Source organism: Pristiophorus japonicus, chromosome 8, assembly GCF_044704955.1.
Source record: "Pristiophorus japonicus isolate sPriJap1 chromosome 8, sPriJap1.hap1, whole genome shotgun sequence".
NCBI classification, from domain to species: domain Eukaryota; kingdom Metazoa; phylum Chordata; class Chondrichthyes; family Pristiophoridae; genus Pristiophorus; species Pristiophorus japonicus.
In genome coordinates this window covers 54,530,405-54,551,854 of record NC_091984.1, presented here as the reverse complement: position 1 = coordinate 54,551,854, position 21,450 = coordinate 54,530,405, and the positions used below count along the sequence as shown (strand labels likewise).

Here is a 21,450-nt window from a genome sequence, read left to right as displayed (position 1 = left end):
TAGAAACATAGAAAATAGGTGCAGGAGTAGGCCATTCAGCCCTTCGAGCCTGCACCACCATTCAATATGATCATGGCTGATCATGCATTTCAGTGTCCCATTCCTGCTTTCTCTCCAAACCCCTTGATCCCTTTAGCCGTATGGGCCACATCTAACTCCCTTTTGAATATATCTAACGAACTGGCCTCAACAGCTTTCTGTGGTAGAGAATTCCACATGCCCACAATTCTGAGTGAAGAAGTTTTTCCTCATCTCGGTCCTAAATGGCTTACCCCTTATCCTTAGATTGTGACCCCTGGTTCTGGACTTCCCCAACATTGGGAACATTCTTCCTGCATCTAACCTGTCCAATCCTGTCAGAATTTTATATGTTTCGATGAGATCCCCTCTCATTCTTCTAAATTCCACTGAATACAAGCCTAGTCGATCCAGTCTTTCTTCATATGTCAGTCCTGTCATTTCGGGAATCAGTCTGGTGAACCTTAGCTGCACTCCCTCAATAGCAAGAATGTCCTTTCTCAGATTAGGGGACCAAAGCTGTACACAATATTTAAGGCGTGTGAGCAGCAAATACAGTATACAGGTTGGACCGCTCTGATCCAGGACTCTCTGGTTTGGAAATATCCGTGGTTCAGCATTAGTTGGGCCTGAGGGAGAGGAGGCTTTATAAAAAAACGTTTTGCAGCCGGAGTTTGAAATGCAATCTCAGTGAGTTTATCAGTCTGAAGTTATCTGTGCCATATCAGTGAGTGTTGCAATGTGTTATCTGTGCAATCTCAGTGTGCAAGGCGCTGACCGAGGGCTGTGCCGTGGGTTTGTAACTTTAAACGGTGTCTTAGAAAGCGGGCTCGGTAGCTGCTGCAGTGCGTGTGGTGATTGGCTGAGAGCGGTTGTCGGTCAGTGAGTGTGTGCGCGGATGTTGAGGGAGCCGCCCACAGGCTGCCAGCACGTACACACACACACACACACACACGAGCCCGGGCGCTGTTGACAGGTACCGATAAGCGTTACCTCGCGTGGTTCGGAAAATTCTCTGTTCCGGCACCCGTCAGGTCCCGAGGGTGCCGAACCAAAGAGGTCCAACCTGTACTAAATTGAAAGAAGTACAAGTAAATCGCTGTTTCACCTGGAAAGTGTGTTTGGGGCCCTGGACAGTGGGAAGGGAGGAGGTAAAAAGGCAGGTGTTGCATCTCCTGCACTTGCACGGTAAGGTGCAGTAGGAAGGGGAGGGGGTGCTGGGGGTGACTGCGGAATGGACCCAGGGTGTCGAGGAGGGAGTGGTCCTTCGGAATGCTGAGAGGGGTGTGGGGGGAAGATGTGATTGGTGGTGGGATCATGCTGGAGGTGGTGGAAATGGCAGAGGATGATCCGTTAAACGTGGAGGCTGGTGGGGTGAAAGGTGAAGACAAGGGGAACCCCTGTCGTAGTTCTGGGAGGGAGGGGAAGGGGTGAGAGCAGAAGTGCGAGAAATAAAACGGACACTGTCGAGGGCCATGTTAACCATGGCGGAGGGGAATCCTCAGTAGAGGGAAAAGAAGGACATATCAGAGCATTAGTGTGGAAAGTGGGGTCGTCAGAACAGATGCGATGGAGTCGGAGAAACTGTGAGAATGGAATGGAGTCCTTACAGGGTGCAGGGTGGGAGGAAGTGTAATCCAGGTAGCTGTCAGAGTCAGTGGGCTTATAGTGAATGTTTGCCAATAGTCTATCCCCAGAAATGAAGACAGAGAAGTCGAGGAAGAGAAGGGAAGGGAAGGGTCAGAGATGGACCATGTGAAGGTGAGGGAAGGGTGGGAATTGGACGCAAAGTGAATGAAATGTTCTAGTTCAGGGCGAGAGCAGGAAATGGCACAGATAGTCATCAATGTACCGGGAAAAGAGGTGAGGGAGGGGATGAGAGTAGGACTGGCACAGAATGTTCCACATATCCCACAAAAAGGCGGGCATAGCTAGGACCCATGTGGGTTCCCATAGCAACACCTTTAATTTGGAGGAAGTGAGTGGAGTCAAAAGAGAAGCTGTTCAATGTGAGAACAAGTTCAGCCAGGCAGAGGAGGGTGGTGGTGGATGGGGCCTGGTTGGGCCTCTGCTCGAGGAAGAAGCAGAGCGCCCTTCGGCCATCCTGGGATGGAAATGTAAAGCTGGCTTTTGTGTTGGGCATGGGCAAAGGTAAGCAGAGAAGCTTTACATAGCTAGTGTTTCCTAATTCACTGTGTGAAGCACTTTGAAACATTTCAGAAAGATACAATGAAGTGCTATAAAAATGCTCACGTCTTTCTTCTCTTTTAGAACATAATGTCCACAACATTTACACAGAATTAAGGAAGTCTTTAGAAGAATTTCTCAGTTCACAGCATTTGTTCAATAAAATACTTGAAAGAAAAAAATTGAGTTTTTTTTACTGAAACACAACTGTCGTTTTCAAAGGGTTCATGGAAATGAATACAAACAGATGAGTGAAGCACCTTTTACCTCAAGGGTGGCTTTAGCGAGATCTTGCAGGGTTGGCCATCTCTGAAAGTGAAAGTAGTGACAGAATGTTAAGACTGCCTGCGCCAACCAAAACTATTCTCAGAATCAGGCTAATGAGAAGATTTGGATTTTTTTTACCTGCATCCACTTGTTATAGTAGTTGATCACTGTGGCAACCTGTGTTTGCTGCAACATGATCTCAGACACCCAAACTGTGGAGGAGGATAAAGCCAAGATTTTTAAAAAATCAAAACATTTTCATAAAAAGGAAAAAGACACATAGGAACGTAGCAATTGCTAGACGAAAAAAGACTACGGTTCATCTAGTTCGCCTCTGACCATTCTGGTAGTCGCATGATACAACTATATTGGAGTTGTTGACTAATCACAGCAATCAGTCTACAACAGAGCCAGAGATGACACGAGGAAAACCTGAGTGGCGCCTACGATCTCAGATGATCTCAGCAGTGTTATTAGGAGGTGCTGAATTATTTATCCATGGAGAGAAAAAGCAAAGGGCCAGTTATTAAGTAGCTCTCACGCACTTTCTCACTGCCAGAGCAGCATTGGCATTGCCTTGCAACAGAGGCTGAGGAAAGGTCAAATGAGCAAGGGGACCTATAAATGGCAGAACAATTGACTGAATAAACTTTAGTATTTATACTGGAAGGAGAGTCAGAAAGTCCATCTCCTTGTGGCTCTTTGCTAAATACAGTGGGCAAGAAAAAATGCGCAAACCAGCCTCTCATACCTTCCCAGGCAGAGGACATTGTAAAGACAGCAATAAGGGGAGCTAAAAATGAGCAAATACTGGTCAGCTCAGCGACTGGCAGAAGCTTGTCCATATACAGCAACGCTGTATTGTGTCATTATGGGGAATGGAATTTGGTATTGGCTTCATGGCAAAGACCAAGTACTGCAACAAAAAAGGGTGAACTCATACACTTTCTTGATTCTGTTAAAGCGTAACATTCACAGAGGCCCAGAAGCACATCACCAGCCTGCCTTCTTGGCTAGGGAAATGTGATGGAATAACAAAAGGCAAAAGCAATGAGAAGCAGTAGAAAATAATAAAATAGGGTTCACAGTACCTGCATAAGCCCTTTTGTTCAAATCAGACTCTGTCACAGCCTAGAAATAAAATGCTTAATTAATTAAATGAAATGCTACAGAACAACAGACTGTAATTTAATTAGCTTCAAACAACTGAGGAGGAGGGTCAGTGAAATTTCTACACTCAGGTCATACCATTCTCCTCCAGGGTAACTGCCTTTTGCTTTTTGCATACCAGGAGAGTAGGCTCGCCCTAATGGAATGGATTTCAACGAGATCCTTAAAAGAATGGTAGCCAATTTCCTTGTCAGATGCAACCCTTAGTAACTCTGTAAAGACAACAGAGACAGCAAACAAAATCAGAAATATTGGACAGTTATTATAGACATACAGAGAATTGCAGGCCACAATCACTTATTTTAGATACTGAAGGTTAACACAATATTAATGCCAGGGGATATTGGAAGTGAAATATATAATCAAACATAGTGAGACTGGTTGCAATTCCATTTAAACATATGCATGGGCCCGAATTTGGTGGACTTACCGCTGACTGCCGCCGAGTTTTCTCGGCAGTCTCCTCGTTTTTTGGACGCTCTCACCTCCAAGTGAATTTGGTGAGGTTCTCACGCCGGCAGGGAGAGAAGACCGCTGGGGAGCGTCCGCTGGCGTGCAACGCCGACAAAAGCCCCCCCTCCCGAGATTGGTCCGGGCGGTCCTCCGTTCCAGCAGGGGAAAAGACCACCGCGTGGAGGCAGTCTTACCTGAACGGAAAATATGAAGACCTGCAAGAATAGGTTAGTGCACTTGTTCTCTTCATTTCTTTTGCAGCGATTTTGTTGGATAGGGTCCTCTGAAGGATTTGTAATATCCTGCAGATTGTTTTTCATTTGTTGAAAAAAAAATGTTTTCCCATTCCCCCCCCTCCCTGGGACCGACTCTATCCTCGGCGTTACTTTGCCGAGGATCGTATTTGCCGCCCAGAAGCCAACCTACCACCCGCTGCCGCCCAGAATCGGCACGTAAGGCCCATTTTTTTCCACCGGGCAGTTTTATTTGCACTTTTCCACCAAACCTCCGCCCAAAGTACCGTCAGGATCTTAGCGGTCCTTTCGACGGTTCATGGGCGGAACTTAGGTTTGACCAAACTCGGGCCCAAGGAGTGACATTTTCTTTCCCCCAGATACATAAGACGATGTATTACATCAAGTTTTAACTGAGTCTCAAACAAACAAGACTTGATTAGTTTGCTAAGATTAAGATTTTTACTCCCTAACAAGCTATTAATTTTAGCGCCTGTTACAGTCATGAGGCCAAACAGTATCTATTTGGCAAGCAGTATTCACCCCCAACACCAAGTCCCAAGTTTCGCACCATTTTCCAGATTTTTTAAGCAGTTGCACATTGCACATTGCAACATCCCTAAAACTGCCTTGCTTCACTGCAGATGTAAATCCCTCATTTCACCCTCCTCCTCCACCCTGCTCAAGCAATCATCGCTCACGCTCTCCTCACTCCAATTTTAAATGCCGCCAAACATAGACTGCCCCGCTCCTGTTCTGCTGACCCGACACTGCTTCTGGTACAATCCCAATTATCCCATCCTTTGTTCCAAAATGTAAAGGTATTCCACAACTGGAAAGCTCTGGCACAGGACATACCCAAAACTTTAAGCTCCCAAAAAGGGGTACCTGGCAGTTTTCCAGACCAGCATTTTGAGAGTTTTTAATACATTTGAAACTCTATTGTGCTGAAAAAAAAACACAAATCTGTGCATTTCTGGGAAGTGGCATGGGAGAGAGCAACCGTGCCACAGTCAAGTCAAATGTTGTTCTTTTTGATGGCTGGATGTATTGAGCATAGCAGTAATTACAGAAATCCCAGTGAGCGCAAGTCCACATCACGGAACTCCTAGAGTCTAGCAAAAAAATTTGCAAACATTCTTCAGAACCCATAAGAATGACTGGAGTGAGTGATGGAAATGCTAACATGAAAAGTGAAGGGACACTTATGAAGCTGTGCACTTTTCCCACATTATAGCTGACCTGGGACTGCTCGATAAGGATGCTGAGTGCACAGAATCCATCGGCTTCAAAAACACATACTTAAAAAAAAAACACCAAAAGTGTTTGCACAAAAATAGAGAAAACACAAATTTCAGAAAACTACAAAAATCAGTTCAACTCGTCAGTAAATAAATATTATTAAAAAAGATTACATTAAATATTAGCAACAATTTCAAACCTTACTACCCACCTGCTTTGATCTGTTCATGACATGATCTCTTCCTTTGTGGAGAATTCATCACATTTTCCTTTCTTTTTAATGATGTTTTTCTGCCCATCACTGTGGTTCTCAACTTGCTCATTATATTTTCTGGAGATAAATGTGTTCAAAGCTCTATAATGTTGTTCAGTGATAAAGGAAACTTATAGTATAAGAGTAAACATTTGTATGTAATGCAATTGCCCTGTACCTCCTGAAATGAACATTATTCTGCCAGAGTGAAGAAAGAAAAGGTCACTACTAATTCCAGGCTGTACACTCACAGAGATGCATATCTTCAATATTCAAAAAGGAGTTAGATGGAGTCCTTACTACTAGGGGAATCAAGGGGTATGGTGAGAAAGCAGGAATGGGGTACTGAAGTTGCATGTTCAGCCATGAACTCATTGAATGGCGGTGCAGGCTAGAAGGGCCGAATGGCCTACTCCTGCACCTATTTTCTATGTTTCTATGTTTCTATCATGGATTCTACCACTCATCTATGTGTATCAAAACTCACCAAATAATCCCAAAAGTCAGCCCTGCATTCAGTTCTATGGAAGGGAAAGGTAGGGCCTAATAAAGATGTCAGTCTTGGCTCAATGGTAGCACTCCCACCTCTATCATGAAGGTAGTGGGTTCTAAGCCCTACTCCAGAGATTTGAGCACAAAAATCACAGCTGACACTTGCCTACATTACAAAAGTAACTATACTTCAAAGTACTTCATTGTCTGTGAAGTGCTTCGGAATATCCTGAAGGTGTGAACAATGCTATGTAAATTATAAGATCTCTTTCTTGTAATCCAATGAGCACCAAAATGCTTCCTGAATAAGAACATAAGAAATAGGAGCAGTAGGCCATACGGCCCCTCGAGCCTGCTCCGCCATTTAATATGATCATGGCTGATCCAATCATGGACTCAGGTCCACTTCCCTGCCCGCTCTCCATATCCCCTTATCATTTAAGAAACTGTCTATTTCTGTCTTAAATTTATTCAATGTCCCAACTTTCACAGCTCTCTGAGGCAGCGAATTCCACAGATCCACAACCCTCAGAAGAAATTTCTCCTCAGCTTAGTTTTAAATGGGCGGCCCCTTATTCGAAGATTATGCCCTCTAGTTCTAGTCTCCCCTATCAGTGGAAACATCTTTTCTGCATCCATCTTGTCAAGCCCCCTCGTAATCTTATACGTTTCGATAAGATCACCTCTCAATCTTCTGAATTCCAATGAGTAGAGGCCCAACCTACTCAACCTTTCCTCATAAGTTAACCCCCTCATCTCCAGAATCAACATTGTGAACCTTTTCTGAATTGCCTCCAAAGCAAGTATATCCTTTTGTAAATATGGAAACCAAAACTGCACTCAGTATTCCAGGTGTGACCTCACCAATACCCTGTACAACTGTAGCAAGACTTCCCTGCTTTTATACTTCCCTTTGCAATAAAGGCCAAGATTCCATTGGCCTTCCTGATCACGTGCTGTACCTGCATACTATCCTTTTGTGTTTCATGCACAAGTACCCCCAGGTCCCACTGTACTGTGGCACTTTGCAATCTTTCTCCATTTAAATAATAACCTGCTCTTTGATTTTTTTCTGCCAAAGTGCATGACCTCACACTTTCCAACATTAGTCCAATATATCTTATGCTAATTTTTATCAAAGGATTATTAAAAATATGCATAATTACAAAATACATACGTACATTGTGCACAACTGGTAAACTGCAACACTTATTTAACTGGTGAGGAGGGGTGTTAGCAAAAATGTATTCACACATGGAGCATGGAATGATATGCTGCAGGAAGTAGTTGAAGAGATCGTTGTACCTTTTCAGGGAAGGTTGATAAATATTTGAAGCAGAGGAAGATACAAGCTATGGGGAAGACAGCAGGGTAGTGGGATTACTTTAGCAAAGAGCTGGCAGATCCACAAAAGGCTTCTTTCTGTGCTTTAAACTTCTATGTGTCTAACTCTATTTATTTGTCCTATTAATTGCACAATACATTTTGGGATTGCCTTTCCCAATTCAACTTATTTAAAGCATTGGTACCAATATGCAAGCAGCTGGAAGAAGTCAATTTTCACAAATTACTCTTAAATCATCACCTTGAACTTTTCCCTCCATTATGTGACAGAGCTATACAAAAAAAAAGGGCACTTGAAAAGTGTTTGAAGTGTCTCCCCCTTTAATAAGGGAGCACTTTTGATTCAATTTGTTAATTTGTTTCCAACAAAAAGAGTTGTGACAGATCTATAACCACCAGTATTCACCCTGTTATCGTGCAGCTCAAAATGCTCTCCAAACACAACGCAGTTTTGAAAAGGTAAAGATCCTAATTATCCTGCTTGGTCTTGTTTTCCCAATTCAGGTAGAAGTAGAAAAAAAACGTTTCAGGAGTTGACCATTGTGCTTTATTGAAATCTTAGTACCGGGGTTTAATTCTGGTTTACAATATAAAGCTCAATCAAAACTAGAGCAGATTTACAGCTGGGACCACCTGGCGCACCACATACCTTGCGAGCCTGAGCCCTGGCTCTGGGTAACTCCCTGAAGCACCGGCCCACCTGATAGACTTTATTCTGAGGCGGCTGTGGCCGGGGAAGGGCCCCGGCAGCGCGGTCTGCTCGTTCGCCTGCCTGCCTGCCTGTCAGTCAGTCAGTCCTGGCAGATCACATCCAACTTCTTGCCGGGCCAAGGCACGGGTGCGGCCGCCAATCTTTCGTTCAAAGCGAATGGTGTTAATTTTATCTCCGAGTTTAACGCCGGGAGGAGTTGTGGGCAAAACTGTGAGCGCGCCATTTCGCATCAGGGCGCGACTCGCGATAGGAAGGACCGGCGCCGCACGGAGGTTGGTGGAGGGCGGTTACCGGGGGACCGGGGAGGCAGGGAGGCAAGGGGCCGGGGGCACCGGGTGTGGCGATGTCTGAATCAGAGTTTCGCTTCTGGCTTTGTCGCGATAGTGCATCATTTCTATGTCTGATGAATGAGACTTTAAACACACATCCATTGGGGAGAAAAGAGAGGGAATGAGTATTAAAAAGTAAGAATGAGGAGGGGAGAGAGGAGAAGTAGGAGGGAAGGAGGGGAGGGAAGGGAAGGGAAGAGCCAACAACTGCAGCAACAGGGAGACCCAAATGATGTGAGGGGTTTGGTTGTCTCAGGGTTTGTGTAAACGGCCCTGTGCGACCTGCCTGAACTTCGCAATGCTTGGGGCCATTGTCTATGTTTGTGCTCCTACATATTCTCTTTCTTTTCTTCAAAATTACACAAAGCTTTCTTAAAAATGGAAATTATCTGGGGGAGCATAGAGGAACTTGGGAGAACCGAGTTTAGCTTCAAATGTGCAAAGCCAGTGCACAATCTGGGTAAACCAGCTTTGGTTTTACATTTAAGGATGAGTATTTTGAACTTGGTACGAGTCGAGCAGAAGCTAGATGCCGCTTCCTAAAGCACAAGTCATCCTAAGTTGCTGTCCAGCATTGGCATATCTGCAACGTTCCTGGCTAGGGAATAAGCCTCCGAAATAGTTACTAATGTCACCTAGAAGAGGAGAACAAATACTGCTACTATTAATTTTGATTTTAAAAAAAATACAGCAAGGCTGTAATACATTTGGAGCCTGATTTGGTGGTGAACTGAGATCAAAGTTGGAGCCGTTTACAATGCCATTTGAACTTCCTGTAATTGTACTTTGTTGCTAAGGTTTTCCTTGATTCTGTCATGTCAAGAAAATAATGGGCTTAATTTTCCCCAAAGTTTCTTTTGGGGTTACTTGAATAGTTACGTTTCTTTTTGGGGGCCCAAGTACGCCCAAAAAAATGTTCTAAGTTTCTCCGTTTGATTTCTTCATTTTGGCACAGCCTAATTTGTCCTTTAGTTTTGGGGGTGGAGCCTTGATCTGCGCCAAAAAGCTCAGGTTGCCACAGTAACCAGGGGCACAATAAGGGCTGAGGCTGGAAAGTGACACTTACAGCTTAGCTCACATCTTGCACAAACACCTTAAAATACATTGCAGCAACTTACCTCCATTAAATTATTAAAGTCCCCTTCCTCCCCCCACCTAGAAGAACTGGAGTAACTCTCAGCTGGCCAAACTTGCCTAAATAGCCAGAATTGGTGTGGGTGGCAGGTTACGCCCTGTCTTGGCTGAAAAAAAAACCTTTAAAAAATCGTAACTAACTGAATTACACTGGTGCAAATTGATCGGGGAAACTGGTTTTTAAAATTAGGCCAAAAAAAGCTGCCTGCTCCAAAAAATCGGTGCAAATCACTGGGGAAAATTGGGCTCAATGTTTCGTAAGCTTGTAATGGATAAGCAATATAATGAGGCGTAGCTGAAGAGGAAGATGAGATTTTATTGAAAGAAAATACTCTAGTTCAATGACATATATATTGCCCTTATAAAAGATGTGCTAATAGTGTCAAAAGTTTTCCTATTGTCTTATTAACATGTACCTTCTTTGTTTTAGATCGTGAATGAGATGAAATGCGTTTAAGTATACAAATTATTTTACATTGAGAATCTGGTAAAGATGTCCTTTATGAAAGTGCCTGTCGTTGATGTCCACATTGACAATTTTAAGGAGACCTGGCCATCTATGCTACTTGCAGTAAGGACAGCGAGTTTCATAGCCCTGGATACTGTGAGTGCAGCATTTGTTGTCCCTTACTACCTTTTGAAAAAAAATTTAAATGACAACATTTATATTGGACTGTTTTCCTCACAGGAACTGAGTGGACTCGGGACACGAAAAGCTTTGCTGGCACAGTGAGTAGAAACTTGAGTTGTGGTTAAAGGAGCCTATCCCTCTATGTTCAGTTGTGTAAGATATACTTGAATGTTATTATAGTATTGTGGTGATCTTACAAATTAATGGTGGCTTCTATCTATCATTTATTTAAAAAAAAGAAAATTGTTGACTTAAGGGGAGGTAAATGACCCAATCTCAGTTCTTTTCTCTGTGACATAACTTGCAGGTGTTTTCATTCCCTTTCCTCGCCTCTCCATCTCGGGAAATATCTGTCCTCTGCTCACTGTGACCCCATAATGGCACAGGAACTCTGAAAATAAGGAATTACGAGTGTAAGGTGTAGGGTAGACAGACAGATGGTCACCAAAGGGATACTGAAGGTAGTGAATTGATCAGTCACGTAAGATGGTTGAGTAAAAGGACTTATCAGTATTAGGAGGTTGTGAGGAGTCGAGAGTTCCTCCACCTCGAGGTAGGGATTGTAATATATCGCCTATTGACAGATTGTATGTAAAACTCACTTACAAATGATAGAAAATGGCCATATAACATAAAATGAAAACTTTACATATTCAGTACATTTAAGGGAATGAAGGGCAGAGTTGACAACACCTACTAATAAATTTCCAAGGATAGTAGGGAGTAAGCTGTCTGGGAACATAGATAGGATAATACTGTTGTAGTAGTAGCAGCAGCAGCTGAGCTCATGGGAAAGGGATTGTCTGATAAGAAACCAGGTACAGAACTAGCCATGGGAAACCAAGGCAAGGTTAACACTGTAGAACAACACATTCCAGAAGGCTGAGATGCCATGGGAGATGGAGAGGTTGAGAAACCATTTAGCAGCCAGTCTGATAAGGGCCAACGAATCAATGAAGCTCCTCTGATAAGCTATAGATCAACCGGTGGTCATAGAAGGTTTTGTAGGAGGGTCGCACACCTCAAAAACTGTATAACTGCATGTGGAACCCTTGTTTTCTTGAAGGTTCATTCCTGAACTCTTCCCCTGCATATGCTTGAATAAAGATCGGTTGAACCAAGGTTTCGTCTGAGTGATTCCATGGTCGCTATACGGGCGTGTGTCAACTCCTTGTTTCAGAAAGTCCACCTTGAAGAAAAGTCTTTTTACCCCAGTACAAGTATAGATCCCCATCCAACAACTCCATGCTTGGCCCATTAAGATAGCAACTGCACTAGTAAATGTTCTTTTAAAATCTATATTTACTCATTTGCCTAAATGTCTTGAAATTGAAAACAGGTACTGGTGAGTTTTGAAAATCCTTAAATACAATTAATTCACATAGCACCTGTAGCATGATCAGAATCGTAGTCTTGGTATTGATAAAAGGATGCTTTGCCATAATCATTGATTTATCACTCAATAAACTTAGTAAATTTGGTGTGCATCAGCCACATTGCTGCAGCAGCTGGCAAAGCTTAATGGCTAGTACTGGAAAAGAAGGACCCAAAATTAAATAAAGCCACTCCCACAAATTTTTCAGTGTATGTTGGGAGAGACATGTCGCAGTGATTATGTCTATGATCTCCCTTCTAGATTTAGCTAAAATTTATAGACCGAGGATCTGTCTTCTCCACAAAGGTCTGTTTTTAGCCTTGTAACCTTGAGTAGTGAAAGGGACAATGTGTTCACGATAGCCAGTTAAATCTTGCTAGGGTAAGCCTACTTTCAAATATTGGTGTCAGTGTGAGCTGCCTTGCTTTTCACCGCTTTCTGCTGAGTTTTAGTAGCTGAGTGGGTGGTGAGGATAAAGACACAAGTGTTCTGCAAACAAATTGTCAGTAATAGGAAGTGGACAAGCACTCTTAAAATTAATTTCCTTGACTGATTTCTCTACTAAGCTGTTGACTGAGCAAAATGACTTATTAAAGGGAGAGAAAAAATCTCTAGCAATAAATTGTCCTTCCTTCTGCTGTAGTGGATCAAATATCTGTATTTCTAATGGTAGATTGAATAATTCATGTTTACTTGGATGTCTAACAGGTCAATTGAAGACCGATACAAAGCAATATGCCACGCTGCCAGAACTCGTTCTGTTCTTTCTCTCGGGATAGCAAGTTTCAAAGAGCTATCAGACAAAGTAAGAGCCTTTCAAATGAAATTCAATTTAATCCCTTTGTGCTTATCGGAAAACTCCTCTGAAGCGACATTTTATGACCTGCCTGCATTTACCTTCTGCTGACAAGTTGGGTTGATATTGGCCTCCCAGGTTCTCGGTACCCATCACTAAAATCCCTTCATAAGAGGTCACCAGAAGGCACACTTGACCCTGTTGTGATGTAATCCGTCCAGATAACAGTATTTTGCCCTTTTCTTCCTGGTTTCAGATCCCCCTGGTACTATTCCTTGACCTTTTAAGCTATAAAAGTAGCCTGGTACCTGACCGCTGTCTGGCCGCTCCGGTAGCTGCTAGATTGACTAATTAGTGACTAGGTTGGTTCAGAGTGACTATCCTGTGTGTATTTTTATATCATTTTTCCCTGGTGCCGTGTCCAGCCACTGCTCTAGTCCATGGCCAAAATTGGGAGCTTTCCATGTGGGTCTAGCTGACATGACCCCACCTCCTCCCTGCAAACCTACAGAACCAGTGAATGAATACTTTAGAATCATACCAGTCGATCACCAGGATTGCACACTGGTAGTTGACCAAACAACCTATTCAGGTCAAGTATGGTTAGGGGGCACGGGATAATTAGACTGGAAGAGGAGAGGGGGCAAGGTGGGTGTGGAGGGAAACTATCTTAGCAGGGAGGAGAGTCCTGGATTTACATATGCGCATAGAAGGGGCAGTGACGAGTTGTGCTTCATTCCAGCCTGGCCCGACTATTCTCAGTAGGGAGAGGGATTGTGGTGAGCTAAACCTTCTCTCCTCCCAGGCCCTCATTTTTGAGGGGTGGAATTGTATGGAGCTATACTGTACCTCCCAACAGGGTCAAAAAGTTCTTCTTAGTTGGGGTGATGATGGATCTGAGCAAGAGCTACCTTGCCTCTAGGGGAAAGTAAAAGAAGACAGGATGATGAGGGGATGGATGACAGCGGAGAGGGACAAGGGAAGAAAGGCACAAAAACTAAAACTACCCAAGTGGGAGGGGAACTACAATACAACTGTACAGGGTATTGGTGAGGCCACACCTAGGGTACTGCGTACAGTTTTGGTCTCCATATTTAAGGAGGGATGTACTTGCATTGGAGGCTGTTCAGAGAAGGTTCACTAAGTTGATTCTGGAGACGAGGGGGTTGACTTATGAAGATAGGTTGAGTAGGTTGGGCCTCTACTCATTGGAATTCAGAAGAATGAGAGGTGATGAGGGGGCTTGACAAGGTGGATGCAGAGAGGATGTTTTCACGCATAGGGGAGACTAAAACTAGAGGACATAGCCTCAGAATAACGGGTCACCCATTTAAAACTGAGAGGAGGAGGAATTTCTTCTGAGGGTTGTAAATCTGTGGAATTCTCTGCTCCCGAGAGCTTTGGAGGTTGGGTCTTTGAATATATTTAAGGCGGAGATAGACAGTTTCTTGAGCGATAAGGGGATAAGGGCTTATGGGGAGCGGGCAGGGAAGTGGAGCTGAATCCATGACCAGATCAGCCATGATCTTATTGAATGGCAGAGCAGGCTCGAGGGGCCAAATGGCCTACTTCTATTTCTTATATTCTTATGTACAGTTTCATATCAGCAGTGGTTACCTTCTCTTCCTATCTCCTCTGTCCCCCATTTTCCTCTCATTGGTGGAGTGGGAGAAGGGGTTATCTACCCTTCCACCCAGATCCCAATTTTGAGGCTTGTGGTGAATCTTAAATTTTCCTGTCGCGATTCCCATTTTGTTCTTCGTGGGAAATGGGGACAATAAGGTTGAGCTGCAGATAGCATTCAAACATACCAGGCAGCCTACAAAGCCCATGTCCAGGTCAGATGGCTATGATCATAAGAACATAAGAAATAGGAGCAAGAGCAGGAGTAGGCCATAAGGCCCCTCGAGCCTGCTCCGCCATTCAATAAGATCATGGCTGATCTGGTCATGGATTCAGCTCCACTTCCCTGCCCGCTCCCCATAAGCCCTTATCCCCTTATCGCTCAAGAAACTCTCTATTTCTGTCTTAAATTTAGTCAATGTCCCAGCTTCCACAGCTCTGAGGCAGCAAATTCCACAGATTTACAACCCTCTGATAGAAGTGGGTAAGTGGATGTTTGAGGGAGGAGTGCGTGAACAAGGCAGCACTGGTGGTGGTGGGGGGCGGGAAGGGGCATAAGACCAGGCTCCTGGGGACAGCTCAAGTGCAGGGTGTGGGGATCAGATGTTTAGTGGGCCAGTGGATAACAGTCCCATCATGCTATAGTTTGTGCTGCACAGAAAGGTTTGCCTGTTGTTGGGTGTGGGTGGAGAATTGCAGGAGGGCTGCAGAAAGCAACTATTCACAAGTTTTCAATATATTTTAATACTGTAATACTTTTTGCTTACCTATACAAACATCTCTGCTGACTAAGCCTACAGGGGTTCAAAACGTTTAGGGCCGCTCAGAGGCGATACTTGATGGCCAGAGACTGCAGCTGCTGGTGCTTTAGCAGCTATTGTTGTCTGACATTCAACATTGGAAAGCTGTATGTGTAACTTGTATGTCTGATAAATGTCAACACTTTTATAATGCATTTTCCCATTGAGACCATATGAAATAGGACTTTTCAAAGTATGTTGAAATGGAATGTTTTGACCCACTCGATTATAATATATAATAGCTCTGGATGCTCATGATGCATGTTTTGTGTGTTTATAATTGGTTAATCACAGCTGTTAATATTTCAGCCAGGTGGTACCTACTTGAGCCAGGTGTACAACCTCACCCTCCTGTGCATGGATGAATATATAATTGAGCCACAGTCTGTTCAGTTCCTGGTCCAGCATGGCTTTGATTTCAATAAACAGTATGCTAAAGGGATTCCATACCACAAAGGGAATGACAAGGTAACAGCAACTTAATTTCTGAATGTTATATAAAATACTTTAACCCTGTCACTATTTCTGTGTTTGCTGCTGTTTATTGGCTGATTACTTTAATTGATCAATAAAAAGAAAGCAAGTTCCCCCCTTTAAAGGGGCACAACTAATAAATCATAAATTAAACCAAATTTAAAGTAAACTTAATAAATAAAATTAACATTTGGTTTTAGAAGATGAAGCACTCTTGTTCCGCTAGTGCTCACCGGCTGCGGAAGTCTGTTTCTGGTACCTTTCTAACTCCATGCTGTCTCAATCACTACTGCATACATGGTAGGAGTGGGAAGGATGTTGACTTTACTGATTTGTGTGTAATTTTATTTATTGGTGCATGAGGTGTGGTGTTCATTGCATAGTACAGCTCAATGCAATCCCATTGTCACCTGCCAGGATGCACTGTACAATGTTAGAGAATGTTTCCCATTTCAGGCACCCATTGCCAGTATTTAGCACTCCCTGAGCAGCTATACCATGGTTACATTCAAAGTAATGCTTTCTCTAATCTGCCCCAACCTTAAAAAAAGATTCTCTACTGCACCAATGTGACTTTTTGCGGTTCCCTGAACTAGCCATTCAAGGAGGTTGCCAGTCTAGTCACACATTAAAGACAGTTTTATGCCTATGAGCCTATGTCCAGGAACTGGAAGAATACTGCCCAAAATCATTTAATTTAAGACCCGTATAACAACCAGCAACAGTTTAAGCCCAGGCTTGAAAGGCCAGTAATTAACCCACTTTGCCATCCAATTATTTCTACTTTTACAACTCATCTGTTTATAATGTATTTCTCCACAGCTTAATGAATGTCGTGGGCAGAATATTAGAGCTCTATTCCTAGAAATTATTCAGTCAAAGAAGCCTTTAATTCTTCACAATGGGCTGATCGACTTGGCGTTTCTGTACCAGTGTTTTTATGCCCACCTGCCAGACCAACTCATGACCTTCACAGCCGACCTGTCTGAAATGTTTCCAGCTGGGGTTTATGATACCAAATACGCCTCAGAATTTGAGACTCGCTTTGTGTCCTCCTACTTGGAGTATGCCTACAAAAAGTGGTAAGTGACATAAACTGGTTATCATTTTCTTTTTCGTTAGGGGAGCAGGGAAGCAATAGGAAAACATAATGGGAATAGGACAAATAATGTTCATTTTAAAGCCCCAAAAATCTGACAAATTTTTTTTAATAGGAAACTTGGTTATTGTAAATTACCTTATTGAAAAGCTGAAGTAGAAGCACAGCTCATGTTGTTAATCACAGCAGTATTTACACTTTCAATACAAGTGAAATAATTCATTAAAACTATGAAACTAAAGTCATATTGGTTAGCCAATAAATGTTGGCCAGGATATTGAGAGAATTCCTTGTTTTTAAAATAATGCCATGGGATCTTTTGTGTCTATCCTAGAGAGCAGACATGGCCTTGGTTTAACATTACATCCGAAAGTCAGTACTGCACTGAAGTATTAGCCTAGACCATGTGCTCAAATCTCTGGAGTGGAGCTTGAATCTTCAGCCTTCTGACTCAAAAGCAAGAGTGCTAACACTGAGCCCAGGCTAGCAAAATAAGGCACTCTTTTGGAAGAGTGGCAGGAACCTTACTTGGCACTTGATTGAATCAGACGACGAGTGGAAAAGTGTTTCACTCCTGAGTACAGACATCTCCAACCTTGAGCAAAGTAAATAGCAAAACATTAGAGCACTTTAAAATTGAAAGACTTGCATTTATAGAGCAAGTCTCAAAGAGCTTTACAGCCAATGAAGTACTTTTGGAGTGTAGTCACTGTTGTAATGTTGGAAATGTAGCAGCCAACTTGTGCACAGCAAACTCCATAAAACAGCAGTGTGATAATGACCAGATAATCTGTTTTTGTTATGTTGATTGAGAGCTAAATATTGGTCAGAGCACAAGGAATCACTCCCCTGCTGTTCAAAATACTGCCATGGGATCTTTTACCTGAGAGAGCAGACAGGGCCTCGGTTTAATGTCTCATGCGAAAGACGGCACCTCTGACAGAGCAGCTCTCCCTCAGCATTGCACTGTCGTGTCAGCCTAGATTTATGTGCTCAAGTTCCTGGAGTAGGTCTTGAACCCGCAACCTTCCAACTCAGGCAAATGTGTTGCCCACTGAGCCACAGCTGACACTGGCGAGAGAGATGCATTTTTACTACAAAAGATTGATGTTCCAAACTCTACACCATGCGCTCTAAAATGTTGCATTGAGTATATTTTGTGGGTTGGTTTCTGTGCAAAAAACATTTTTTTTGACCACAATAATTATTTGATCTGAATAGAAATTTGGAAATGAATGCAGTACCTCTTTGTTGCCATTAGAGGGCGATCTGCTGTTTACAAAGCTCATTGAGAACCTCTGGTGGTTTGAAACATACTAGGCCCTTTCTGTGGAGGGATGTGATTGGGGCCCAGGGCCAGCACGGGCCAGCCCACACTAATGTGTGCGCACTGGCTCCGTGCAGCAGAGCAGTTGTCTTGGGTAATCCTTGCCATTGGACCAAGACCTAGCTCTGTCAAGCCCATGTGGTGGCTGGTGTGCAACGGCCACTACACGTTTTTTTTTAAATCCACGCACAGGCATCTTCCATCCTTGAGGATGTAGTTCGGGTTCTTCTTTTGAAACACCTGTGAACTCATCCTTTTTTTTGGTGTGGGAGCAAATCATCCTCATTTTGAGGGATCGCCTATGATGATGCCCTTTCTTGTCTAATGACTGAAGTCCTAGAAAAGTAGTTGCAATTTATTTATCCTGACTCTACTAACAGTAAGTTGATCTTTTCAATTTGCAGCAGAAGGGAGAATACCAGATTAATTAATGCTAACAACAGCCATCTCTCCATTGAGTTCTGTAACTATCAACAGATGTTCACAGGTTACATTGACTATCGGTATTGCAACCTCCCAGAGGCTGACAAAGAAGTTACAGAACAGAGAAAAGTGGGAATATGCGAACGGTTTTCTGTGAGTATAACTGGCATTAAATTTTAAATTTTTGGTGAATTTTAACATAAGAAATAGGAGTAGGCCATTTGGCCCCTCGAGCCTGCTCCGCCATTCAATAAGATCATGGCTGATCTGATCATGGGCTCAGCTCCACTTCCCTGCCCGCTCCCCATAACCCTTTACTCCCTTATTGCTTAAAAATCTGTCTGTCTCCGCCTTAAATATATTCAATGACCCAGCCTCCACAGCTCTCTGAGACAGAGAATTTACAACCCTCAGAGAAGAAATTCCTCCTCATCTCAGTTTTAAATGGGCGACCCCTTATTCTGAAACTATGCCCCCAGTTCTAGATTCCCTGAGTGGAAACATCCTCTCTGCATCTATGTTGTCGAGCCCCCTCAGTATCTGATATGTTTCAGTAAGATCACCTCTCATTCTTCTGAACTCCAATGAGTATAGGCCCAACCTACTCAACCCCTTCATCTCAGGAATCAACCTAGTGAACTACCTTTGAACTGCCTCCAATGCAAGTATATCCCCCCTCAAATAAGGAGACCAAAACTGTATGCAGTACTCCAGGTGTGGCCTCACCAATACCCTGTACAGTTGTAGCAGGACTTCTCTGCTTTTATACTCCATCCCCCTTGCAATAAAGGCCAACATTCCATTTGCCTTCCTGATCACTTGTACCTGCATACTAACTTTTTGTGTTTCATGCACAAGGACGCCCAGGTCCCTCTGTACTGCAGCACTTTGTAATTTTTCTCCATTTAAATAATGCTTTTTTTATTTTTTCTGCGAAAGTGGATAACTTTGTGCTTATAAAATGAGGGGTGTCGGTGCCCTATTCATAAATCTCCTTGAGTCAGACACTTTCAAAGCAAGAGACCAAATAGATGATTTGCTTCAAGCCTCTCTAAATAATGTCCCTGAACCAATCAATTAGGGGCACAAAGCAGCCTGGAATAACCTGACTTCTAATTTTTTTAAATTTTTCCTGATGGGGATGAGTTCAGGAACTCACTGTATGGGGAATTATGGATACAAGCTAGCACAGTATGACTGTTCCCATGTGCTGTGCCACAATTTAATACATAGTGATAATGGGCAGTGAGTTCCATGATGGCATACTTGTAAATGTCTTTGCATGACTCTTGAAAGGCTTATGGCTGGTGTCCAAATGGTGTGAAATGCTCCCTGTCGCACAACACTGACCTCATCATTGATGAAGATGAACGGATCAAAGATGATAAGAGAAAGAAGAGAAAGGCCAGGAGAAAGAGGAGACAGAACACAATGGAATTAAGCGACAACCCCACTGAATCTGCAGCTGCAGATAACATGTCTCCTAATGATGTCCCGCCGTATAAGTTACCGTGTGACAACTCCGGTGTGCAGCCAGAAATAATGGACACTGGAGAGGTAGTACAGGGGAAGCTTTTAAGTGATGCACAATCCCCAGAGGACTTCTTGGGTGATAAGGAAAGTGAAGATAATCTCGGTGGTGGAGCGGAAACACACAGGGAATTTTTAAGCCACAGCAAAGAAAAGGAAAACAACCCGGCGGATCAAAAATCTACAGAAACTGAAGAGGTGGTGGAAAAAAACAAAATGGAAAAATACGAGGGTGGTACCCACAGAGCAGGGTTTGATGCTTTTATGACTGGATTTATAATGGCTTACATTCTGATGTGGAAAAATGGTGGCAATGAAAGCACAAGGATGGACCCATGGCTCCCTGACTGCTATAATAAACTTTATCTGAGTGGGAAGGCTATGCCCTTACAGATTTGTAAAAGTTCATTTTCAAAATCCTCAAAAGCTCACCAGGCCAAGATTGAATTGGTTTGGGGGAAGCATTGAGGTGTGAACCAATGGCAGTCAAGTTTTTTAAATAAAAATTGAGTTCCAGGAAAACAACCTTGTAAACTTGTTTAAAGGATGTGATCAATGTTTAAAATATTAAAACCGAAGAACTAGTAAGAGGGATACTATTAAATGTGCATTGTCTTTCTATTGTGTAAATGTCACAGAAAATCCTTTCCTTTATTAAATTTTAGATTTCCTTGCTTACTTCATTGTGTTCATTTATGGGATGTGGGTGTTGCTGATTGTACATCACTAATTGCCCTTGAAGGTGCCTTGGTGAGTTGCTGCAGTGTATCTTGTAGATAGTACACTCAGCCACGATGCACCAGGGGAGTGAATATTTAAGGCGGTGGCTGGAGTGCCAATCAAGCTGGTTGTATTGTTTTGGAAGTTACTCATCCAGACAAGTGGGGAGTATTCCATCACACTCCTGATCAATGTTCACTGTAATTTTTTTATTGGGTGTGCAGCCCATTCAGTTTTGTGCATATACGAACTTTAATATTGCAAAAGCCAGTCCTGGGCTGCATAGCTGTGCAGCTTATAGGGAACATTGCTCCTGACTTGTGCCTTGTACATGGTGAAAAGGCTTTTGGGAAGTCAGGTGCTGAGGCACTTACTGCAGAATACCAAGCCTCTGACCTGCTCTTGTACCCACAGTGGGTGGCTGGTCCAATTAAGTTTCTGGTCAATGGTGACCCCATCAGTATGTTGAGGGTAATGGCATTGAATGTCAAGGAGGTAGTTAGACACTTTGAGTTAGTCATTGACTGCTGCTTGTGTAGTGCAAATGTTATTTGCCACTTACCAGCCCAAGTCTGAATGTGGCCCAGGTCTTGCTGCAGATGGGTACAGACTGCTTCATTGTGCTGTGAGGTAACATTCATTATTATTGGGCCCAAGTTTCCACAAGAAAAAAAACAGGTGCCCCTCCAAGCTGGGCACCCGTCTTTCGCGCCTAAAAAAATCCTCGGTATTCTCCACCTACTTACAGGTCCTCTGGCCCTCGGCGCAGCCAGCACGAGCTGTGGGGGGGGGGCGGAGCCAGGTCCCTGCGCTAAAAA

The 21,450-nt window shown here is 43.3% G+C and overlaps 2 protein-coding genes across 5 annotated transcripts in view; one reads left to right on the top strand and one right to left on the bottom strand.

The window, feature by feature from the left end:
* LOC139268528 (adenine DNA glycosylase-like) overlaps nt 1–8,777 on the bottom strand; it is a 33,169-nt gene extending 24,392 nt beyond the window's left edge. Inside the window, exons 1-6 of one of the 3 annotated variants that reach the window (XM_070886805.1) lie at nt 8,309–8,777; nt 5,782–5,901; nt 3,721–3,854; nt 3,564–3,603; nt 2,611–2,684; nt 2,473–2,514 (exon numbers count right to left, since the gene is read on the bottom strand). In XM_070886805.1, coding sequence (XP_070742906.1) covers nt 2,473–2,514; nt 2,611–2,684; nt 3,564–3,603; nt 3,721–3,854; nt 5,782–5,893 — 402 coding nt within the window. In that variant the 5' untranslated portion in view covers nt 5,894–5,901; nt 8,309–8,777. The remainder of the gene's footprint in view (nt 1–2,472; nt 2,515–2,610; nt 2,685–3,563; nt 3,604–3,720; nt 3,855–5,781; nt 5,902–8,308) is intronic. The other 2 variants (XM_070886803.1, XM_070886804.1) reach the window with 2 other exon arrangements.
* Nucleotides 8,513–20,590, top strand: toe1 (target of EGR1, exonuclease). Of its 2 annotated transcripts, none has more exons than XM_070886808.1 (8): nt 8,513–8,643; nt 10,265–10,438; nt 10,523–10,563; nt 12,549–12,645; nt 15,369–15,527; nt 16,356–16,615; nt 18,364–18,535; nt 19,679–20,590. In XM_070886808.1, the coding sequence occupies exons 2-8, from the start codon at nt 10,328–10,330 to the stop codon at nt 20,378–20,380; spliced, it is 1,542 nt and encodes a 513-aa protein (XP_070742909.1). In that variant the 5' UTR covers nt 8,513–8,643; nt 10,265–10,327; the 3' UTR covers nt 20,381–20,590. The 2 variants fall into 2 exon arrangements, with proteins under 2 accessions (XP_070742909.1, XP_070742908.1); XM_070886807.1 differs by lacking the exon at nt 8,513–8,643 and adding an exon at nt 8,669–8,835.
* Nucleotides 20,591–21,450: the final 860 nt, after the last annotated feature.

Excerpts from the sequence above, each read along its gene's own strand:
- toe1 (XM_070886808.1), top strand. The coding sequence starts at position 10,328 with ATGTCCTTTATGAAAGTGCCTGTCGTTGATGTCCACATTGACAATTTT. Across the intron at positions 10,564-12,548 it reads CGAAAAGCTTTGCTGGCACA|GTCAATTGAAGACCGATACA; the intron begins GTGAGTAGAAAC and ends GATGTCTAACAG. Across the intron at positions 12,646-15,368 it reads TCAAAGAGCTATCAGACAAA|CCAGGTGGTACCTACTTGAG; the intron begins GTAAGAGCCTTT and ends TTAATATTTCAG.